Below are 26,438 nucleotides of genomic sequence, written 5' to 3' on the forward strand. Positions count from 1 at the left end.
ACCACGACGTGACGTATATTATAATATAATATATTGTGGCTTTTATTTTTCAGATCGACACGGTGCAGTGCCGAGATAAGTTGGTGTATAATATAGTGTATGCGGCGAGGACTGCCGTCTCGCCGAAAGAAAGAGAATGGTAGATCCGTGTTAATTGCGAGTATAGGTATATAAATGTATGAGAAAAAATAAAAAACGAGTTTGGCCCCCCCGAAAATGTACGGTACACGAGAGTTCGGTGGCTGCGGCGGCGGCGGTGGCGGTGTCGGTGGCGATCCGATAGGGAAATGAGATATTATAATGACGCGCCTGCATGGATTTATATATACGTTACATTATTAATATACGGACTGACAATAATGTATCGATATTATTCCCGAGGCCACCCAAACTGGCTACTATTACGCCGATTTCCGAACGGACGGCGACGACGACGGGGGCGTCCGAATCGAATAGTAATAATAATGATAATAAAAACCATATATATATATATATTATACACACACACACACAAGTACCGTCCGACAACAATAATAATAATAACAACAAGTCCGTCGATTGGTATCTACTGGGCATTAAACACTTGTTCGTAACCTTGTCCGAATGCGCGCCGCTCATTAAAACCGCTTCGTGTATACCTAATATACAGTATAGGTATAAAGCACAAACTATATATACTCACGTGCGAGGAGCTTACCAGATACCGGGTGCTTCGCCGCCGCCTTCCCGCGGCTTCTGTTTTTGTGGCCCACTTGTATACACACACATATAATATCGTATACATATATAGATATGAAATTATAATATTATATAGTGTACGACTAGCCACGCACATACCTGCAGCAAGCAGCACTATACGCGATGACTATCGGCCATCACACCGCGTGAACGACCGCGTCTTATAAGTTATAATAATATAAATAAGGTCGACCGATAGTAATTAACGTTCTTTTTATAATAAAATGATGTATATACTCTATATATATATATATATAATATATAGTCTCTCCCCTAGCCACGTCAGGTAGACGAAATTCGGTACACGAGTGGTCGTATATAATATTATTATGAATGTTAACCGAGAAATCTCGACTCCGACGATTATTGTTGTTTTTTCGTAGACGTTTACCTTACACGGAACATAGTATCTCTAATAGATAATATTTATTGAACACGATATAGCTAGGTGGTACCTATACAAATAATATACTATATACATACTATACACCTATGGGCGATTATACACAAAGCATATAAAACGTATTTTCACATTATATATATTATATTATACTCTGCAGATACGAGCACGCACGAATTGCGAACTATTTAATCATCCGTAATAATTTGCTAATTGGTTGTCTTATGATTTTTGAAAAAAAAATATGCAATTATCAGTGAATCATCCAACATTTGGTTATGAAATAAATTAAAATAAAATGTTTTATCCAAAAACCGTGACACGTAAAATCGGTTTACTTAGTTTGACGGCTATGAAACGAGTCCGATAGATTTCGTACAACAAGTGTATGAATGACGATTTAATTTTCATATACTTTTATTGTATTATGTAAACATAATTTGCATATTTTTTCCTTATGCTCTGCTATAATTGAACCCACTTTACGATTTATCAGCAATCCATAAAGATGTCGCCCTTTAAACGAATCAATTATTATTTTTGATAATATCGTGAGTTTCGATTTCGCGATTATTTTAAACGTGATTTTTTTCTTTTTTTACGATTATTAATAATTCGCCCGTCGATCGATCATATTATGCATAATCACTACGATTATTATGTTTATCAATAATCATAATAATGACAATGACAAATATTAATTAAATACGCTTTACCTGCTAAATATCTCGACATTCAAGACTTCTAATTAGAACGCTGATACGTTTTACATTGATGGACAATAACAACGTAATCATGTTTTTTTTTTTGTTTTTTTTTTTTAGATCTTATGTAATTATAACACAGGTCATTCGTCTGAGTTTGTGAAAAACCGAAGTTGTTATCGCTTTGCAGTAGATACTTCTATCTTCTCGTAGAAGTTTATCAATACACAGATGAATTGCCATTTAATCAAATCACTCGCAACCGTCGTGACAAATCAAGGATCAGTGTTCGCCAATGGAAGGTACTAGATAGGTTCTTATATAATGCAAATTATTATAATCCAAGACGATTACGTAACTTTGGACATAGCTGGTTACTCTTAAGAATTAGAACGCCATTATATTATGGTTTTGATTGTAAATGTTATCGCTAACAGCTAATATTTATTTATGATCGCCACGTGCATATATTATACAATTTGCTATGTTTTTGTATACCAACATAAATTCTACGACAATAATACGACAATAATACGAAATTTGAGTTTTGCAGTCCTGTTGCGATACAATTTTGTTTTTCAAACGAGTATCTTTTTTACGAATTATAGGGAGACGATTTTATCATATAAATCTCATTATTATAATAATTTTCAATTCTCACCAGGACGTCGTCGACGAATATTATAAAAAATCGTGTGTTAGTGACATACGATATGAATAAATATGTTTAGTTCTGAATTCGTTTTTCTTTTTTTGTTGTTGTTTTGTAGTAATTCTACAATTATTAATTACAGCATGGTCGTTACTTAGGAAGAATACCATTCTAGAGGTCGTGCAGTTTTCCATTACCGATGGTTTTTATTTATTCACTCCTATTCCATTTACGTAACATTATTATAAATCAATATAATAACAATAATAATTAAAATATTAATATATTATATTTTAGCGAATGTGATGGCGCTGTGAGTAGCTCATTTTTGCCTATATACGTTAATATTAATTACACTTTTTGATAAGTAACCAGTTTAGACTGAATCTGTGATTTTACGCAGTCGGCGGTACGAGTATTAAAATACGCGGGTGTACCCGTACCATATTATTTATGCACGCGATAAATCGGTATGCCCATGCCCAGCTCACGGTTTTCTAAAGATAATATTATTATTATATACTTGCCGGCGTTTTGGGTACGGATAATTATCAAGACAGCATCGCAGTAGAAAAAAATACAATAAACATAATTTGACTCGCCTGACCAAAATACTAGACGCAGTTATTGCTTGTATCGTTTTAATATTATTTTTCGAATATTGCTGACGGGTCGAGTTAATGAATGAAATACCACGTGAAATCATGTACAGAGCGATTTGAACGAACGTTTAAATCGCATGTGATTTTTTTTAATCACGCTCGCCTACTCTACTATAGGCACATAATAAGACATTTTAAGCCACGCAATGGTAGTAGTCATATAATACTGTAATAGCATACCTAAATTTAAATATAATACATATATTATACATTTGTACGTAGAACTTCACGGTTATATTCATATTTTTCGAATCACAAAAATAATATTATTATAGAATTTTATCAGACTATAATACATTATTTACTAATAAAAAATTTAAATAACTATCGGCTTGCCAACTCAAATGTGTTGGGGGCATGCAGGGCCTTAATATTTATTAAGAAGGTTAGGTTAAGGTTATTTGGGAATTCTCCAAATAATATAGATCTGTGACATGAGACGTATCAGAGTTTGTTATTTGTTTGCCACAGTTTATAAAATACGTACGGACATTAATAGAAGACCACATATAACACAACGTAACATAGACCTTTTAGTAAAAAGTTTACGACTATTTATAAGTTTACAACCACGGAAAAAGACATGAATCATACTAATCATACACTATCTAATTTAATAACGAATTGGACGAACGTAGCAGACGTATAAATTAAGCGGAAAATGTAATACAAAACATAGAGATGCGTACACGTATATACATATCTATTTGTGTGTGTAGTATATATATATATATATATGATGGTAATAAAGTGCTTGGACCGAATGTAATAATTATTCTTTCGTTCTTTAATTTTAATATCATACCTTCGTATATGATTTTCATCTGTAACGAATAATATAGTCTTCGTAGAGTCCGTCGCATTTGCAACGAAACTCTTTTCTTTGTTTTTATACCATTGCAATCGCACACATATACACAATACATACAATATTATTATATTATATAGTTGGTTATTTTATACCTGGTAATTACTATAATGTTCCGTCAGACATTTCATTCGCTATTATAAATTGTAATAACCACAAACTCGAATTTCCATTACATAATAATTCGTCTTGTTTTTACTGTTTTGTCCTTAATAAGAGTAGTACGAGTCGTATATGTATAAGTATTAAGTATATTGTATAGCCATTACTCCGTAACTATTATGCTTGACAATTGTTATTGTCATTTGTGCATAAATTAACTTATACTCAGTTAAACCAAAATATATTTATCATGAATTTACTTGAATACAAAATACAAAAATAATTTAACGCGATTTATTAACGTTAACGAAAAAAATTATTTCAATGCTGCAGACAATACTAAACACTGTTTGCGTTGTAGAACATCTATGCAGTTAAAATTCATCGAAAATCTACATACTAATGCGTTTGTTAAAAGTGACCGTTAAAATAATAAAGCAATTAGTTGATTTGTTATATTCGCTTGCCACCTAAAATTTAAACATATAATTTGGCTCCAGTCCAACAATATAATTCTTTAATACCCGAGATATAGGTACCTCCTATATAATATATTTTTAATAAGATTAAATTAAATAAGCGAACACTGCAGCGTATCTTTTTATGTTCTCAATAATATTAAAAACATAAATTAAGACAAATTATGTCTGCACACTCTGCATAATGTAGAGGCACATTAAGATATAAAGTTGAATTCGTCGTAAAAAAAAATTAATTGTATAATTTAAAAATTTTCCTGAATACGCTCGAACTCGCTAAACTAATATATAAACGTATGCGTACGAACGCGTGCTGCAAAACTATTATATACCTAGCTGTCAATTGTTTTGTCAGCATTATATTACTTTTAAAATATTGTGTGCCTATCTACTGTATATATGCTTATACTATAACAAACATTTACATATAGGTACATATATTTGAGCATCGAAGTGCGAAAATATGTACATTTAGAATATAATACTCGAGATTTTACATATACAGTGAAATCTCCTTTAACGAGCACCTCTAAATAATGGACACATCCAAATAGCTAACACTTTTTCGAGAACTGGAATATTTTCACTTCTTATCTATTGAAAAACCTCTAAATAATAAACACTGTTATTGCTAGATTTTGATTATTTTTATCCAAGTGTATTTTATTACAATGTAAATTTTTCCTTTTTACACATGGTTGTATCTCATTAATTAACTATTTATTTTTAAATAATATAATGCATACTAGTATAAGCATATTCATACGTACAAATAATATAAATATTATTCATTTGTGGTTTTTGATATACATATTTTGATATTGTTCATTTACCTCCCCATCCCTCTATATACCAGACACCTCCAAATAATAGAAAACATTTCGGCGACTAAGAGTGTCCGGTACAAATAAGTTTCACTGTATACTTAAATATAATATAAATATTGTATGTAATAACAAATAAAAATAGCATAAGTATGTAATTTATTTCTCGTAATTGTGTATCATATGCTTAATAATACTACTAATGTATTTATTATTGTATATAATGTATACTTGTATATATATATATATATGTCAATAAGTCATAATAAAATACCTATAATGCAAATGTGCGAAACTTAACCGTGGAATATAAATAATATAATATATGTACTATGTAGGTATATTGCTATATAGTCTGTCCAAAAAGTCCCGTATCATCCTAAGTATTTCCACGGAAAACCTATGTATACTAATTTACTTTTATGATATCACAATTATTTTGATGATCATATTAAAAAAAAAATCGTTTGCACTTAGTAGAAATTGACCAAGTTCTTTTTAGAGTTAAGTTATTGGTTTTGAAATTTTTATTAGAATTACAGTTATAGCTATATAATAATAAAATATATTGTTTTAAGTAAGAAATTGAAAATTATTTTTTATTAAGTACAATAATAATTAAATTGAATCGAAGTTACACTTATAAAAAAATATATTTTTACGATACTTTATGAACTATCATATACATAGAATCATGATTTATCAAGCATCTTTGCAAGAGTAAGCAACAATAATCCGCGTCCACTGTTCGTCTACAGTTTGCTTTAGCATCATACGCCGTTTACATAATAGCATAATATACTATATACAAATCACTTCGACTTTCTACCTATATAAAAAGTAATTCACCAAGAGTTCTTACCTCCTTTTTCTTCATCCAAAATGTAATTATTAATTTATAAATATACTTAAAGACTATATTTTCAAATTCTTCAGATTTTTACTACTTCAAGATTATCCTATAGAGAAGTAAACTTCTGTTTAACAGGAAAAATCTCATTTATATTATTCCACTTAAGCTGATAATTTTTCTGAAAATTTTAATGTATCAAAATCAAACTACTTAGAACAAGTAATTTTTTAATTATTTACCTATGTGACTTTGTGTACTTAGGATAATATTATGGAACCCACTATATCAGTGGTTTTCAACCTATGCGTCGTGGCTCCCAGGGGCGTCGTCGGTTATTATCAAAGGAGCCACTTCCGTAATATAAACTAAAAATAAAATTGATTTTCATTATTTGTATGGGAGCCGTATATTTGATTCCAAAATCAAAAGGAGCTATGAACCCAAAAAGGTTGACAACCACTGCACTATATTATAATTTTGAGATATGAGGACTATAATAAATTGTGACTTAAAAATGTAAGTAACTAATTAGCATCTGCAATTTTTTTAAATGATTCAAATATAATGAACATTATATCCAATACTAAATCTATTTTATATTCTATCTACTAAATAATTTTCAGTTTAATATGGAATTGTTTTCTACAGATTAGCTACATTAACATTTTTAATATAATTAACCACTAAATAATTTATAACAATAAGGGGGTTGTCATTTGAAAAACAGAAATTTGTGTAACTATATGTATACTATTACTATAGTAATACAAAATATCTCAAGAATTTGAAAATATGGTTTTTAAATATATTTAAGACGTAATTAGAATATATTCGATACTCATATTAAAGGAAAAATGAACATTGGGCGGTGAACATGATTAGCGAATTATATTGTACATCGATGCTATTGCAATGTATGCACAAATTCTGTATATTATTATAATATTATAAGCTATTCGTGACTAATAACGAATATTACACACACGTGCAATGCACCTACAGTATATAATATACCTACAGGCTATAGCCATAGCTGCGGTTAAAAACTAACGCATCACATGTTAAGATGCTTTGATTGCAGGGTTGAAGATTGTATTATTACATTGATTTCGATGCTGTTACTAGTAAAACAAAAATGTCAGTTCTGATTTTTTTAAATCATTAAAAATTTTATTTTCTATTAATACCGAATATTACCAATTTAAATTTATAATTTATACACGATTAAGACAAGACAACTAATTATATTAACATTTACTAAACATACGATCAAAGCCTGATTAATATGGAAAAATGTCTTTAATACACTCAAAATATCAGTTTTGGTTTTTTAAGACTTAATATTTATATAAGGATTCTAATAAGGTTAAGATTCCAATAATTTCCAAGGGTTCTCGAACCGGTTCTTTTTAGTCTACTGTTTCAACCCATCCTCTCTATATGTGGAGGTCGCGCACAATCGTCGAAATAGTACACAAATATGATTATACTATCGTTTTCACTATGATGTTACTATATAAACGCAACGACTTTATTAATACACACACACATGCGTGCATTCACGATGGCTGGGATAACTAATTTTAATCGCATTACTTGATCTATTATTCCTGTATAATATGATGTACTTAAGACATTGCAATAAATCCATAGTCAGTAAATTTTGGTGAATTGGTATAGGGGGGCTTAATCGCTAAAATAATTCCCAATCTCCGCTACAGTTTTTAACAAATTATTATACCTATAAAATTGGGACTATTTTTAGTTATTTTAAAAGTATTTATATGGGACGGCCATAGAAGACAGCCACGTAATTTAGGGTGGGCGAAAGGAGCGATCGCCCTCCTCCTAAGATCGTATTGTAGAAACTAATAATTAATAAAAAAAAATATTTTTTAAGCCTCAACTATTCTGAAAAAGGTTAATCACCCCTTCCCCCGGGCCTCCCCGCCAAAAAAAAAAATAGCATCTATTTACATGTGTGTGTAAGAAGAAGGCTCCGTTTTGTAATAAATAAAGAAATTGTACATGCAATTTTTTTTTAGATGAAGTGGTTTAGTATAGGATTTACTTCTGAGTTATTCACGTAAAATGATTTAACAATATTTACGAATATTAACACGAATTTGTCCTTAAAAATTAAAACTAAATTTTGAAAAAAACATAATTATTTTAAAATGGTCGAAAAACATCAAGTTCATGTTTTATTTTAATTTTGTTTTATCTGTGTGGACCCGACTTAAGCCCGATCACTTTTGTTTAAGTTCAATACATTACAGAAACTAAAACTTTAACTTTAAACTACTTCCTGCCAACTTTCAGTATAAAATTTCAAAATTAAGCTTTTAACCAGTTTTAAAGAAGTAGTTTCTAACAAAAAAAAAAAAAAAATTATACAATGAAAACTTTGTAACGATATATATATAATTATTGTACATACATATACCTACCATTTATATCTTATAATATAATATGTGTATTTAGAATATATTTTCACATATATTCATTTGATTTGTATTACTTAAATTGTTAAATCTTCCAATTCCACTTAGTATATGTGTGGTACGTGAATATTTTTTTATCGATCAAAATCTCGATAAGCATTTTCCAGTTATATCGTGCGCACGAGATCGTTTGATTAATGAACGTTTTAAAATTGTGACATTTAAATCGTTTCGAATTAATCGTTCTAGAATTTAATTACAATATTATTCTACGAAATTTAAATACATCTATTTAATAATATTATAATGTTGTTTATATTAAGTATAATAAAGTAAAAAATATATTCTTCTATATAATTTATAAATAGGTGTATAAAACATTTAATTTTTTTGAAATCTAATTAATATTAATTGGTTACTATGAACGGATTCAAAAGTATATATTGAATTCTTATTCAAATTAAAATACAATTTTCAATTAGAAAACATGCTTATCATGTGCATAGAGAACGTCATTTTATATTATTTATAAATTATAATTAATGGTATTAAAATCAGTTTAAATTACTATCCTGTAGGTACTTATTCACTATTTTCTAAATTTTTCATCTGTATAATATTTTATTTCGAGAATTCATGAAATTATTTGATAAATAAAAACAAAACATATAAATTCTTTTTTACTATTTATGCATATAAACAAGTAGGTATAATGAATTATTAAATATTCGATATTATTGTCATTATGTTTTAATGTTTACCACTTAATTATTTTATACCTCTTTAATATATTATTAGATTTTTTAACGTTGTATTTTTAAACTAGTATGTTATATTGTTTATATTTATATAGTGACCCTTAGCGGTTACTGCACATAGAGATTCAGTTATTAATTTGCATTGTTTTTTTGGCAAAATAATAAAATAACAATATATGTATTTTGATAATTAGCACCCTAAACATGTGAACGTAACTAAAACGTAACTAATTAACGTTCTATCTTTGAAAAAGTTATTAGCTACGAATGAAACTAGTAAGGTACTTACAGCTAATACAGAACTTACGTAATATATTTACAATGTTAATAATCTTTAGTGATTGTTACTGCCTATTCAGTAAACATATAGTTAATAATATTTCGATAATTTTCTGCGAGGTTATTAAATAAAATGTTTTAAATTATCCAGTGCTTTTAAAAATTAAATTTGTTCCTAATATTAAGTACTGTGAAAACAAAATAACTTGTATATCATCATACAATTTACCAATTTATAGCAGTATACGTGATTTCAAATAATTGTTTCTTAATTATATTACTTTACTTGTGTAATAATTTTTACAGGGTCTAGTTTTTAAAAAGTTTCTCTTTTTTTTTTAATTCTTTCACAGTATAATCTTTATGACTTATAAGTGTTATCTTGATCAAATTTTTTATTGCACACAAAATAAATATAATGATCGTTATTTTAAAATTATTAAATACAACAATACATATTTTGTTCCTAAAAAGGCGCTCTAAGCCTTTTTGGTCCGAAATATTAAGTTTTATATAAATCATATTAATAATAAACATTCAATGGCATACGTTTTCCAACTTATTATTTAAAATCCACAAAGAAAAATGATACCATTAATTAATATTAAGACATTTTTTTTTGATTTTTCAAAAATATTTTTGAAATTCATATTATGCAACTCTATTATTCTTGCAGCATAAAAAAAAATCGGATGAAGAGGTGAAGAAGATTTTACACAAAATGTTAACACCATCAAATATGAAAAGCCCTATGAAACATATCTTTATTTATTTATTTAGGGTAAGTAAGAAAGAAGTAATTATTCGTTTTTGATTTGTGCTTAGTGCTAGCAAATTATAAGCATTAAGTATTAGTATTTAGAATAGCGCATGACATTTTGAATCAATTAAAAACTATATAATTATTAAACTGCTCAGGATTCTAGAATTTAACCATGATATAAACTTAAGGGGTTAAATTAAAATGTCTAAACTTAAAAAATTAATATCTTTTGCTTACAAATACTTATAAATTACTTACTGAATTCTGAAAAAATTGACAACTTGACATAAAAATTAATCTTGCAAAATCATGCGAATTGTGCATTAAATATTCTCAAAGATTTTTTTATAAATATTTACTACTTTAGTGCCAAACTACTTGCTCCGGTATATTTTTATTTATTATTTTGGGGAGGAGGATGCTATTAAATACATTTTTGGATAAGTTGATTAAATTTATGTGAATTTCTTGCTATCCTCTAAATTAAGGTCAAATATAATAAATGTATAACTTGTACCATAATAACCATAATGTTTTATTCCATTACCTATCACTTTCAAAGTATTTCATTCACTGGATAGCTTTCCAGGAAATAAAATCAAGTTGAAACACTTTAAACCTTTAATCGGGATACATTTTATTCAACAGATATACCTGGTGAATAACTTGATTATTGAAAGTCAACTTAATAATAGTTTATTTATCTATTACTATCGCCTTATTAAATTAATATTATAAAACTATAATATAATCTATAAAGTTATTAGGTATGATTTAAAGTAAAGTAGAGTATACCAGTCATCGTGATTAGTTATGTATTACAAAAATAACGTTTGTTGCAGAAAAATTAAACTTTAGACATGAGCCCTGGGCCACTATACATATTTTTTTTATTAAATAAGTGAGATATATGTTAAATTGAATAATAGTGGTAATTATTAATTAAATATGAATAATTTATAATTATTACACGTACCACGCATATAGAAATTAAAAAAAATTATGACATGATATTATAACTGTAATCCCAGATTGTCTTCAATAATTGCTACAGCGAGCAAAGTATAAGTAAACCAAAATTGGCTTATTCGTATTATAATATATTATTGAGATATAGTATAGATATTACATCAAAAACATTGACTGTATTAAAAATATAATTATAGTTAAGTAAACTGTTTTATAAAGAGTTTATCAATCAAATAAAATATATGGTCAATAAATTTGATTTTGTCTACTATTGTCCTATTATTTTTACATGGCTACATTTTAATTAACAAATAATATAATTCAGTGTTCTCGATAGAAAAAACTGATGTAGATAATAATATATTCCTTATTCAATTCAAATTAGTTTTAACTTAACTTTAGTAAGGAGCAATTTATGAAGTTAATCTACGTATTGTGCGCCAAAAAAAAAAAAGGTTTAAAACATAAAAATAAAACTGGCTTACCTAAATTAAAATTTAAAACTCGTTATTTACTAGTGATTTGTCGAACATAATACGAGTATGTATTTTACGCTCAGAGACGTATACAAATCTTTGTTTAAAACGTAAAAAAAAATATATTAAACAATATTGTTAAAAATGTTCTGTGTTTAGATTTTTTGAACAGAAACCTAAAAAAAAGTTACCTTTAAATAATATATTTATTTAATTTTTACTCGTTGTACCTGTTGCATAGCAGTACCACATATCATCATAATATCTGTAATGATATCTACATCATTGCGCCACACAGCTTCATGTTTTGATATCATCATAATACTATTAAATATGTTATTACTAAAAAACCATTTAACAAATATCTGAACCCATGTACCCTGATATTATTCAAAATGTACAAAACCATTAATAAATAATAACTATACATATATATACATGTAAAAATGCCATTATATTACAAAAACATATTTTGATGTATTTATACAAAATAAACAACAACAATTTAATTTGGAACAACAAGGTATCAAAGATCAATACTATAAGTAGAGCCCCCTTTTTAATATTCAAGCCAGTCTGCTTACTTTAGCCATTTTCATACGCACCGTCTCAATTCACCACACTCATAAATAACCGCTTATTAAATTAACTCTGTTCTATTTCAAATCTTACAATATCTTGTTGTGAATTATTAAAGAGTTTTCTATTCAAAACTTAAGATTATATTTGCAATTATTTCAAGAAAATTAACATTATTAATATTCTCTTCACAAATTCTACAATTGTTCAAAAACATCAACAAGGTAAGAAATCATATTAATATATATTTACACAAATTACAAAGGTAAAATCCTCATCAACGACAAGTCAATTGAGACATGCAGACTCAGGTGCATCACCAATCATTATACCCTTCGTTTATAAATCTGTACTCACGATCCCAATCAATCGTAATAATTATATGCTTTAATCTATAATAAGAGATAGGATAAAGAAAGTCGACATTCAGAATCCCTTTAATTATTATTCATTAAAATAGCTAACTATACCAGCTCAGTTAATATATTATTACAAGGTGAAGTTTTATCAATAGCAACGTACGGGCTTATTTTTAATTCATCACATATCATAATAATAATAATATGCAGTAGCGCGACACTTCTTCCACATTTCTGCTTAACTTAATAAACTCCTTTCTGATATATTCCATGACGATAATAAATACATGGCTTATAACTGGGAGAAAAAAATCAATAAAATAAAATAACTAACTATTTCTGTGAACTAAAATTAAGTGCTTTTTCCAAATCCTATCTGCAGCCATGCTCGTAGAGCATCATTATAATATTATTATACGACTTCAGCAGTATTCTGTGCCACGTATAATGTATAGGTATACGAGAAAATGTATACGCGTCTGCATTACTAGACACACACATAATTTGTATATGTACATACCTATATACATTTTTAATAATATGTACGAGATTAGTAGTTACATTGCCTACCTGCGATTACATTTAATTTGTAACGTTTCGTAACACGTCTCTTATATACACAAATATATATATATTATTATAGATGCGATCACCTCGTCGAATAATACATATCATGTGTATAATACGATATTGTAATACATCGACATTTTTTAAGGTTACACGCGAATGACCTCATTATGTAGGCGGTTCATTGCGTTGAACAGACGTAATGAGCTTAATAATTTACGTAAAGACACTCGCCGCCGGGGAGTGCCACTCGATCCCGTAGCTAACTAAAGCGAAATTAATATAACTAATGCGTAAAATAATAATTGTTTCAATATAATTATTATTATTTATTAAATTTAATAACAATATTAAATTATTTTCTTACGAGATTATCACAATTTTTACCTATTCGATTCTCAATATTACTGGATATATTTTCAACAATGAAACGCGTTTCTCTTTGACAAACGCCCGTGGTTATATTATAGGTTATTTAAAAGTTGCAACGATAAATTTCGCAAAATTTACATAACGTAATCTAATGTAAATGTTATACGATTTCGAATAGAAACATTCGTTTGATGCGTATATATAACTGCATGCCGGAATCATCTTTCTTGTTCGATGAAATGTCACTGTAAAGTCGTGTTCAAAAACGGTATTTTAGTTTGACCGAGTGAAAAAAATCTTCGATATCCACAGGAGTATTTAGGTGTGCATATAAGTGTACATATATGTGTATAAATGTTTTTTTTCAACAAAAGCTATATTAATTTTCTATTAATAATAATATTTATTATTATTATTTAAGGTAAGAGGTGTTATATAAAAGCGGATGCCGAACATATATGCATCAGGTATATTCGATTCTACGTCACTGTAATGAGTTTTGTGGAGTATTATTATATAAATTTAGTAAAATTAGTATCAATCGTAACTCGTGAGTACGCGACAAGCAAAAAACTTTTTGGCAATATAAACTAGATAAATTATATATATATATATATATATATATATATATATATATTATGGATGAGATAAAAACAGTGTATTGTGATTGAGAATATCTCTGTTCTGATAAGTCAGTTATAATTAGAGGTCGGAATAATATTCTCTTAAAATAGCCAAAATAAGATGCTAATATTCTCCTAAAAATTTGATAATATTCTTCTAATATTCTTTAATAATTGTAGTTAAATATACAAAAAATATGTTTTTAAAGTAATATATTCTCCTAAATTCAAAATATGCTTTTATATTTTAAAAAAAAGGTAATTCTTGGTATAATTATATATTTATATATATTAAATGAAATATATATATATAAATGTATAATATATTTTTAATTAAATAAACAATACATTATAATTTAGCTTTAAAAAATACTTTAACTTAACATTTTATTAACATGATAAAGTTATATAAATGATATATTTTATTTAAGACAATTCTCCTTTTTGGAAACAGTTAACAACTATATTCTGTTCCATGTGTTCTGGCGTCATTTTCGTACGACGATCTGTTAAAATGTTTTTATATGTACTGAACGAACGTTCAACATCAACTGAAGTCACAGGAGCATACTGCAAATCAGTTACCATAGTAGGTGAAAAATTATCTACAAATTGTATTTCATTATTTCCTTTCAACATTTTTGCTACGTTCTTTAAAATTGTGAGTCCCTGATTTTTTTGTTGAAGTTGTTCAATTTTTATTTTTATTTTTTCTCCATTTTCTCCAGGTATTTGTTGAAGTTTAACAATTGTACTTTCAATAAGATTTATCGAATCAACAAGAGTCACATTTGACTTTTCTAAATTTTTTATGGCTGTTATAAGCATAAGAAAATGGGTCTTAATAAATATTAATTCATTTTCTACAGTTTTTAATTCAAGAACTGATTTACATTTAAGTATAGACTGACTAGGAGATTTTTGTTTACTTAATTCTTCAATAACTTTTTTTAAACCTTGGAAATGATCACAGTTAAAAACAGCAGCTTCCAACCATGTTCCCCATCTTGTTAATACCGGTTCGGGGGGTAACGGAATATCAGGTAACAGTTCTTTATACACTTGAACATGGTACGGAGCTTTTAAAAATACTTTTTTTATGTTATTAATTAATGAATTTACGTCTGGATACATTTCTCTAACCTTTTCTGCTACCCTATTAAGCATATGAGCTGCGCATGTCACGTGAATTAAATTGGGATAAAATACTTTTAATGACTGTCCAGTTTTCACCATATATGGTGCAGCATCTGAGAGCATCAACAACACTTTTTCATCATTTCCGCCCAAGGGCCATAGTAATTTTAACCCATCATTCACAAATCGAGCCACTGTAGAATGGTTAGTTTTTTCTAGAACTTTACATGTTAAAAGAAAAGAACGAGTCGGATGATTTGACTTTAATATACCAACCAATAAATTTGCCACATAACGACCATTTATATCTGTCGTCTCATCAACCGCAATCCAAATGTTATTTTCCCCAATTTCATTTTTTATATTGGATAAAGTCTTATCATAACAATGTGGAAGATAATTTTTACGTAACAAACTTTCATCGGGTATATGTTTGCCAATATATTTTTCTAAAAATGCACGGAATTGTGGATTTTGTAGTTTATACCACGGTATATTAGCAGAAATAAAACTCAAACATAAGTCTTCATAGAATTCATTTACATTTTTTTTAGAAGTAGATTCCGATAAAAATAATTGTTTTGAAGTATTTAACTTACGGTTTAGAGCTTCTTGGTGTAAAGATGTGTGTACGTGTTGTGTAATCTGAGACTTTTTAATGCATGGTATGTGTTTGTTACACAGTTGACAAAAAAGAGTAGCACCATCAGTTGTAAAAATGACATTGTTTTTATTTAATGGTAGTATCCACTGTGCAATTAAATTTTTTAATTTACTTGATGGGATTTTCGGCATATTGAAAATAATTTAACAGGACAAATAAATTACACCCAGTATGACAATATTACGTATAGACGACGCGCGGCATTAAACCATAGACTGATGGGATATCAACTAAATGAACTACACTCGCGTATAATATTATGTTATACAATATGAACTTTGTATATCTATTCTATGAACTCGTTACTTAATGTCATAAACGAACGTTTGGAGCTATTTTTGAAGTGTTTTTTCCAATTCATTTTTAGCCTACGTGACTTATTGAGCGTCGTAATCATTATTCCATTTATAGTCATCTCAATAACAACAGACTAAACACTTATTTAATATTATATATAATTTTCGTCCTTACAACAAAAAATATCCAAATCCCAAAAGATTAATCGAAATATTCTCTAATATTCTTTATTATACGAAATATTCTTTCATCTTAAAATATTCTCAAATATGCAAAAAAAACTTTTGCCATTGAATTATATGATTCATAATTTTTATAGATTTCAAACCGAAATTTAACTGCATAGACTCAAAAAAAATATGCAAAAGAATATTATTCCGACCTCTAGTTATAATTATTGAAAAAAGAATAAATAATATATGTATGTTGTATGTTTTAAAAAAAATGTTCGTTGAAAAATGTTACAAAGAATATGTCATCTATTATGTTCCTTCTAATAGCATTAAACATACATTTATCGTAAGACTATATAAACATATATTACATTGCATTATCATGCAAAATAATATTATTACATCCGATGACAGGATCCGATCGCCGTCTGCTGCGGCCGAGCATCAGGCGATGCTGCCGGTTTCAGCTAAACCACCCGCAAGCGGCCAGTCAACAAAAGTATACCGCGAGTTTTCTGGTCTGATGACAAGGCAATATTGCTCAATTCCCGACATTGCAGTGATGTATGGTGCAGGCGATGCAGTGGAGATGCAATCGCCATCTTCGGTATCAACGCGGCCAGTTTTTGTGGGTCCGGCCGAACGGGACGTGGCGAGCGGTGACTTGGTCTGTCCGCCGAGGAAATCGTCTAGTTCGATGCTGAAAATGTACGTAACATTTTGCGCAACTGAAGCTTCGGCCGAAATTCAAACCGGATTAACAAAACCGGCCGATATGCCAACTTCTTTGGATTCAATAACCAGCCACGAAGCTGGAATAGAGTTTAAGGTAACTACGTGGGCGCCGTACGTGGTGGGTATTGAATATTTTCAAGCTTATAATTTTGTCGATCACGGTTGTTTCATGATTCATACTACACCGAATCAGTAGCATCGCGGTTTTTACCATTAAGTTGATATGTTACTCGATATTATAATTATAAATCTGTTTATCCGATGAATTAGTTTCAATGTTTACTTTGTTTGTATAAATAATAATTAATTGATAAGTATGTTGGTCGTACAGAGTATTCTGTTGTGTTACTGCAATGACTCATTGGGATATATAAAGTCTATTATTAATCGTTATTTATGCAATGGCAAAATGTCTGATTCGGAGGTAAACAATATTATGTGTATATAAAATTAATAATAATTATTTAACGATTATAATTCACTTACGTAGAATTCATCAGAATTACTGTCATAAATTAAAATAAGATTACTTTTATACAGATATGTCACTCATGATTTATTGATTCTGATTTTTTATGACTCGTATTTAGGAAAAAACCGTGGTTTACGTGTATAATAAAGAACACATAATAATTTATAGTTCGCTCTCTGAGTAAAACTAAATTGTACTATTTCAATGACTTTTTTCTTAAGTTCTATTTAGGTAGTATTTTCTTCTTGGATTTCAATCACTTGCTTTTTTTAATGTCATGTTATACAATAATGTCCGTGAGCTTATATACCTATTATATACATATAATGTTAAGTTTAGGTGTACAGTATATTTCAGAATGTACATAATATATACTATATTATGAAGTGGTTATAAACGCATGTTAGGTGTATTTAGAATAGTGATAATATATAATGTACACACGAAGGTGATGGTAAATTGTCATACCAAATAACAATACTAATTGTTTATTCTATAATATGTTCATTGCTCGTTCACATAAAACTCTAAGGTGTTTAAGTAAATTTTCGGCAACACTGTAGGATGATGCTTTAAATCTCAGTTTTATTTTTTTTTTTTAACTATATAATATTGTATTATAGATACTAAATATATTAATAGTCGTACCCATTGAACTGCTCAAAAAAATGGTATACATACATATTACGGGACATCCATGTTACATTGGGACGTAACCATGATACACAATATAATATTATATACACATACAAATACTTTCATTACTCACCCACCTGATTTTTCGAAGGAGTCACCGTTCTTGTAATTTATTCAAAAACGTATACTGACATATTGTATACAGCTAGAAATCGACTAATTGATGACTGTACTATTACTACTAAAATTTACCCATTCACCCAACCACCTGAAAAAAATTTCCATCGTGGTCCATGATGGCACCCCTAGGAGTCATCACAACCCTTTAACAACACCCCTGTATCCGGATATATACCAATACATGGCGCCGTGACGTATCTAATATCATTGTCATCGTCCAGATCCATACCACGGTGCGTGTATATTTATAAACGATTTTATTTGTGCCTGCGAAAACGGACTTCTGAACTGATTCATAAGAGGTTCACAAGGGTGAGATGAATGTTTGGCGCGTTGCGGGCCATGCACTAGTGAAAGAGACCGCGCAAATTCTGGCGTCGTAGGTACCTAAGTATGTATATATACGACGCTTATACAATACTACAATAACATATATTATAAGCACACGCACGCAGGTCTCTCTCCGTTCACAATGGACCGCGGCGACCGATGTATCGAAACGTATTATAGTTATAAACGCGTGCATAATATTTATGCGAGTCGCGAGTATTTGCTGTGACGCGGCTTCGGAGGTAGTATCGTTGTCGTCTATAACTGACACTTGAATGGATTAAAACTTAGAAGTGTGCATGTATTCGTAAATTTTCGTAAATGTGTTCGTGTGTGTGTGTGTGTGTGTGTGTGTGTGTGTGTGTGTGAGTAGGCGTTTTGCGTTCTATCGCCGACCACCGATACAATCGATTGCGCCTTATTTAGCCGACGCGCAAACCTGCACATTCGCAGCCGCCACAGTCACTACCGCCGCCGGTCAGTCTCTGGCACACGTCACTTCTTTTAAACGCTGCAGCGAGACGCCACTGTTATTACCATAATATTGCTGGATCTCGAGACCGATGGACGTGACGCAGATACGATGAAAATATTACGGGACCATAATCTAGTATGTGTAATCGTCATAATATACAGGACGATTTAACGGAGCATGATCGTCCACGTTTTTTCCTTTTTCTTTGACGCCATTTTAATTAATACAAAATAAGTAACCTATCTAAAACAATCGTTTTCAGGTATAATAATATATTCTAAAATCATCATTATTATTGAATGATAAAACAGGATAAGCATTATGCTTGACGAATCACTCTGTATTTTATCCAATATTATAATTACTATACTATACAGTGTACATAAAAATACCTACGATAAAAATGCATGCTTATGGCAGATAACCTTTTTTTAAATGTGTATCTTAATATCTTATAATTTCAAGACAGGGGCATACACATTCGACGTAAAGTTTTTAAATGTTCAATACCGTCGATTTAAAAAAAAAAAAAACATTTAAATTTGGCCATCGAATTAGCAATTCAATATCAATCATTTTAAAACGTGAATTTCATTTATAGTATATTTATATTATTTTGGTCGTCATCGGCTACGCGATACTATAATTTATTATAATAATACATGACACTTCTGATTTAAATTCGTTCACGGAATAAAATTGTACTTTATGGTGACCTTCCCCATATTTTATAATTTTATGATATTTTAAATTTTCACATTATAAACACGCACTTTAAATACCTACAATTTGTAGAATGCAACAAATTTTTTTAGCGAATTTAAATGGTAATAATATGCTGCAGTGCTCCGGACAAGGACACGTTATTTTTTATTTGTTTTTTTTTTTTACGAATACAAATCTGTTTTTATAACTTTTATCGAAACAAAATCATAGCGCATTATCCGATGACAGTGACAGATATCACATTTTAACGAAAAAATAATAAAAACTGTGTTATAATTTACTAACCGAACTTTTATAGTTTTATTACAGATAAGATTCAATTTCGTGTATAGTTATCTCACTTCCTCGATAAATCAGTTTCAGTAGACTCATACTTTTTTGGGTCGTTTATGTATAATTTTTTTTTGCATATAATTATCAAAATGTTTTGGGTTACGCTGATTATTTTTTGACATATTGAAAAAAAGTCAAGATTAACAAAAAATCACTTAATGATATGGATCTTAATTTTCAACTAACACCACGCATACATTTTATCTTATAAGTTCAATGCGTCTAGTTATTTTTCTAATACACGACTTGAGCAGGTATACTTGCATTATTTAGTGTGCTTTAAGTATTGTAATAAGTAAGTAATATAAAATATAATACTTATAATAATATAAGTAATGCTTCAATAATAATTAAAATATGAATAAGTAGGTCTTCGAACTAACAAAAATATAAAATACATTATATATTCAAAAAAGTGTCAGAACTATTTCAATTCTAGTTTTGAGAAGAAATAAAAATTAATGGTTTTCAATTAAAATTTTAAAAATTAACCTGAAAAATTCTATGCAAAATTTGTCATATACTTTCTAACATAACTTCCTATATTTGGTATTTTTTAGAGAGACGAGTGATTTTTTTTCTTGGTAGAAATTTCTTACACTTACATCAGAGAATATTGACCAAATGTACGTTTTTTCAATTAATAATAGGATTCATAAATATCGTATAATGATTGCATGATATATATCTATTACGACTCATATAATGGTTTCACTTACAGGATCAATAAGTAATATTAGGAAATCAAAATGTATTTGTTATTTTTATTACTAATTAGTTATTCCTTTTAACTTTATACTATAAAGTCTATAGATTTATAATTTATATAATTTTACAAATGTATTTTCAATAATGAGGAGTATGCGAATTGTGTGTGCTTGATATTTTTACTGTAGCTGATAACAAAACTTTATAATTTATAAAGTTTATGTTTATACAGTATAAAATAACATATATAATCAATACTAAAATAAAAAAAAATAAATATTGAAATCCAACAATTTAAAAACTGTTCTAAGTGCAAAATTATTCAATACACAACCAAGGGGCATGCTTCCCTCGCCCCACAAGCGTCACTGAATTAAATAGTATATTTTTAATTTATTTAACATGAATCAGTAATATACTTCATGTATGTAAACTTTAGTTATAGGTTTATCTACATTTTTGCCTATAATATTTAGTTGTTGCTTAAAACTAAAATACATTTTCATTATATAATTAGGATATCCATTAAAAATACTCACATGCATCGTCAATTTTCAGAACCACGTAAACGGTTTAAACAAAATAAAATTCTAACTCTCGGTGGTATCTATAATAGTACTATAATATTAAATAGTCAATTGCCCGTGAAGTTTTTCTTTCTAGGATCAATTAGGCCAGTGGGTCATAATGAAGACATATCATCGGTATAAATGTAATTTGAAGGGTATACCATTTCACCAACGATTTTGAGTTAATCATAAATACTTAATTAGCAAGCATATACCACATGAATCAGAATTATAATTATCAAATCAAATGCGTTTAAGAGCATTATGAATTAGTTTTAGCGCCGCAACACTCGGCTGGTTAGGCGATAAAAATGTTTAAATACAAACGTCAACTCGTAAAATACACTTCTTCTTTACCTATATGATGATATACTTATACATGCATACCTAATATTATTTTCTCGGTAATATAAGGTATGCATTTTTTTCTGTTGAGTTGTTAAGTCATATTATATTGAAACGTCGCGTAGTAAATATTGTAAAAAACTTAAGTAACTACGTTCACTGATATTACATTTATTTCGCTTGAGATTTGTCGAGTTAGTAAAACTGCTATTTTTAGAGTGAATGTTTTAGTGGCGTTGTGAACTTACATTAAATTATGAGACATTAATAATGTTGAGCCACCCACACTCATTCACTCTGCTACGCTCCTACAACCCCAAACAGGTATCAAAAACAATAAATAAACTATATATACCTATTTTATAATTTGATATCAAATTTTACTAAAGTTATCAACTAACTTTCATACTTAATAAGTAACAACTCATTGTTCTTTTAAATTATCTAACCTTATAACCTATAATACCGTGCATAATTCACACAACTTATTATAAACAAGTTGTACATAATAATTAAATAAGTAAATAATTATTTATAGTTAATTATCATACTAATAAAAATAGCATAAAGCAATAATATTTAAATGATTGTTAAAGTCAAGGCCGAACTAGCATATTTTTTACCCGGGGCAAAGTATAAAAATAAATTAGCGCTCTCTCATAATTCAGCCCCCTCTATAATTCCATTGTTATTTTGGTAATTTGGCGACTAAGACCTAACCTAACCGACTAAGACTTCCGGGGTAAATGCTGCAGTTCACCCCCCTCTAGATCCGGCTCTGGTTATAGCAATAAATACCATTAAATTCTTCATCATTATCACCTAGTAATATTAATTCCCATATTATTATGGTTAAAGAATTATACCATCATACATAACCATTTGTGATTACAAATTATTTATTATTTCCATTAAATTTCTTCTATAAAATATAAAACTACACGTTTTATTCAAATTTCAGACTTACTTACTCAGCTTCCATACATGTACATCGCAATTCATGCATTATAATTAATTTCCCATACCAACCTATCTACATACGATGATATGGGTACCACTCCATTCATCAAATTGCATTTCGAAACAATTATCTCATAATCCATTTTCGCTACGCTAATAGAAAACGGATAATTTTATCGGATCGTATACGCTAATATTTTAAGTTTGTAATATATTATTTAAAAATACGTATTTATGTAATGGTAGCAGTTTTTGGTTGTTGCACACGTGGACATCGTTTGTAGACTAAAAATGAACACTTCTACAACACTGATCACTTGTACGAATATTTGGACATTTTAATAGGACAGTTACTGGTGTTTGGAGTCTTGTTTTGTGGTTTTAAACAGACAGTAAAGTCTAAAAATATGAAATGAAAACGACATTGATATTTTCGTGTGGCTTTTGGAGCTTCGTAAAATATAATATATGTACTACTTATACGTATATTATTATATTATATACCAACGTTTTTAATGCCGTTTTTTTCATCGAAGACTATTTTGGCAAACACAATTAGGACCACCCCGGCTCACAGTGGATTTATTGAAATCATAAAACTACTAACTAGTAGTACTGAAATTTAATTGCTTTATTCTAGAAAGTGTCTTCGACATTGTATACATTTATATTTTTTTAATCCCTGTAAATTACGAGAGCATTTTTACACTAGGATAATATAAATATAATAACATTAAATGTGTTGCGATGCTAATTGTGTTAGTCACGAATTATTGTGGACGGTCGGTACGATAACGCAGCCACACAAGACGATGATATATTCTTAGATCGCGTTATAAGTAATGGACCGTTAAGTGTGGATCACAAGATTTGATGCGATGCAGAAATATTATTATTAGTTTTTTTTCTAAAATGCATTCCGAAATTGCACTCGTTGAACTGAAGCGTTTTGTAAATTATTCCCGTACGGTAAATTACATATGGCTTAAAAAATGATTGGAGATTTTTAACATTAATTTACAATAATACACTAAAAACTTAGCCGATGACTCGTTTTAAATTGGATAGTGTTATTTTTAAATGCATGCAAAAAATTTGTAACAAACACGTGTACTTAATTTATTATAGAATAATTGTATTGTAAATTTGTAACATTTATTTATTTTAATAATATTTATAATGGCGTTAGTAGTAAACGAAACCATAAAAATTGTTTATTTATGTTTTCTGTGTAGCAAAAGGAGTAACATTTTAAATCCGGTAAAATGAAGATCTAGTCATCAAGTGAAATATTTTACGCGTAATAAATCGTGCTAATTAACTAAAAGGATATAATAATATGTAAATGTTATTGTTATGATAATGTGGTGTGACCGCAAGTATTATACGTATCAGTTACTGTATATAAAGTACATACTACTTATACTTATCTTAATTTTAGAAGGCTCATATATGATTAGGTATTATGTACTATATTATATTATATCGTTTAAAATAGTATAATAATAGTATGTACTCGTTCTACTTATGTCCAGTACGTTTTAAACATATTTTTTACTTAAAATGTTCGATGACAACTATAAAATATGTGATATGATTCATATGTGGAAGGAGGGTAGGTAGGTGGGACGCGTGCATCTCAAATAATAAACTATAATAAATACAAAATAGTATACATTAATTATTAGGTATTAGGTATGCTATTTTTTAACGTTTAGCCGAGGTTTTAGTGTCTTACTCTCGATTATCGTAAATGTACGTCGTTTCGAGATGGTTCAAACTCAAAAATACTCACCGCGAACGGCTTGTGAGATGTGAGTGTTTTTAAATATCAAAAATGTCATTCGTGAACATGATAATATACACTTTTTCTTTGTGATACGAATCAAGAGATTGATCATAATTATTGTGAGTGTGAGAGGCATAAAGGAAATAACGGGATGAAAGTTAGGGATGTCTTTCTTTTTAAAGACATTTTATAAAATAATATTTTTTTAGAAAAAATCCTATGATTCAATAATAATTATAATATTACTTAGTTGTTTACATTAATTAGTTATTTTAAATATATAAAACATATTTCACATATTTGTGTTTATTATGATACGTACATAACTGCAATACATGTAATTATATATTTATATACTGTAATTGTATAGTACGAATATAATAAAATGATAATAAAAAGCGATTGTTACAAACGTAATCGTTGATATGATGATAGTTTAAAGATACCGTAACTATACAAACTAAAATTTTTCTCAAAGGTCGTTAATATAACTGCATAAATATAATCTTATAAATTAGGCCTTTGAATTTAGAGTGCTTATCTAAAATTATTTTTCATACATAATTGAACTTTATTAATTTTTTAGGAATTTGTAAACATTAAACACTTTTAAAGTATATTTCTTTGTATTTATATTGGTTAAAGTATTTTCCACTGATCGTGGGAGATGGAGTATACAAAGCGTATGTGTACCTACGCGCTACTGACTATTTTAGAAGTGTTATTATATCTTTGTTCCATGTAATAATATATAATGCAATGAATGAATACAATGGAGTATACATAATAGTAATATATTGTAAATACACTGCAGTATACTCACAGCGTCAGATTTCCATGGATGAAAATAAATTCGCTCGAAATACGACGATTCACCATCGTCCATCACTTCTCGCGATACCGGCATCAGAACAACGTTGGTTTTTTTTTCAATTTCATCAACCCTTCTTGACATTTTTTTATTTATCGTCCTCGTCATTTTGATTTTTCATATACATATTTTTCATAGGTATGAAAATATTGTGACTACCGACGACGAATCGCTGAAGGAGACGCAGTCATAAAGTCGTTTGCTCGGACGGTGCGTCATATACTCAAATATACCTACTGAGTATTGACACGCGTAAAGACGACGGGGGCAGAGGACACAAGTATTATTATAATACCAATAGAAATAATAATGATAATAATTGCAAGGCGTACTCATATACCGAACAACACACACACACACACAAGCGCGAGCATATTATTTATTATATTATACATTAACGCTTCGTCACAGTCTTTTCATGTTGATATCGAAATACGAGTATTTACAACAATAGGAGTGATGTACGCACGGGTAGCACACGGCGGCGGCATCACTACGACATGATAATATAATAGTATAATATCATGATATTAATACACGTTATAAAAGACTGATTTTGTAAGACTA

At 28.8% G+C, this 26,438-nt stretch overlaps 1 protein-coding gene across 1 annotated transcript; it reads left to right on the plus strand.

Moving 5' to 3' along the window:
- The first annotated feature begins 1,968 nt into the window (after positions 1-1,968).
- On the plus strand, positions 1,969-17,673 carry LOC132926518 (uncharacterized). Its single transcript, XM_060990885.1, has 2 exons — positions 1,969-2,144; positions 17,157-17,673. The coding sequence occupies exons 1-2, from the start codon at positions 2,074-2,076 to the stop codon at positions 17,671-17,673; spliced, it is 588 nt and encodes a 195-aa protein (XP_060846868.1). The 5' UTR covers positions 1,969-2,073.
- Positions 17,674-26,438: the final 8,765 nt, after the last annotated feature.

The sequence above is a fragment of the Rhopalosiphum padi genome, chromosome 1 (assembly GCF_020882245.1).
Source record: "Rhopalosiphum padi isolate XX-2018 chromosome 1, ASM2088224v1, whole genome shotgun sequence".
NCBI lineage: Eukaryota > Metazoa > Arthropoda > Insecta > Hemiptera > Aphididae > Rhopalosiphum > Rhopalosiphum padi.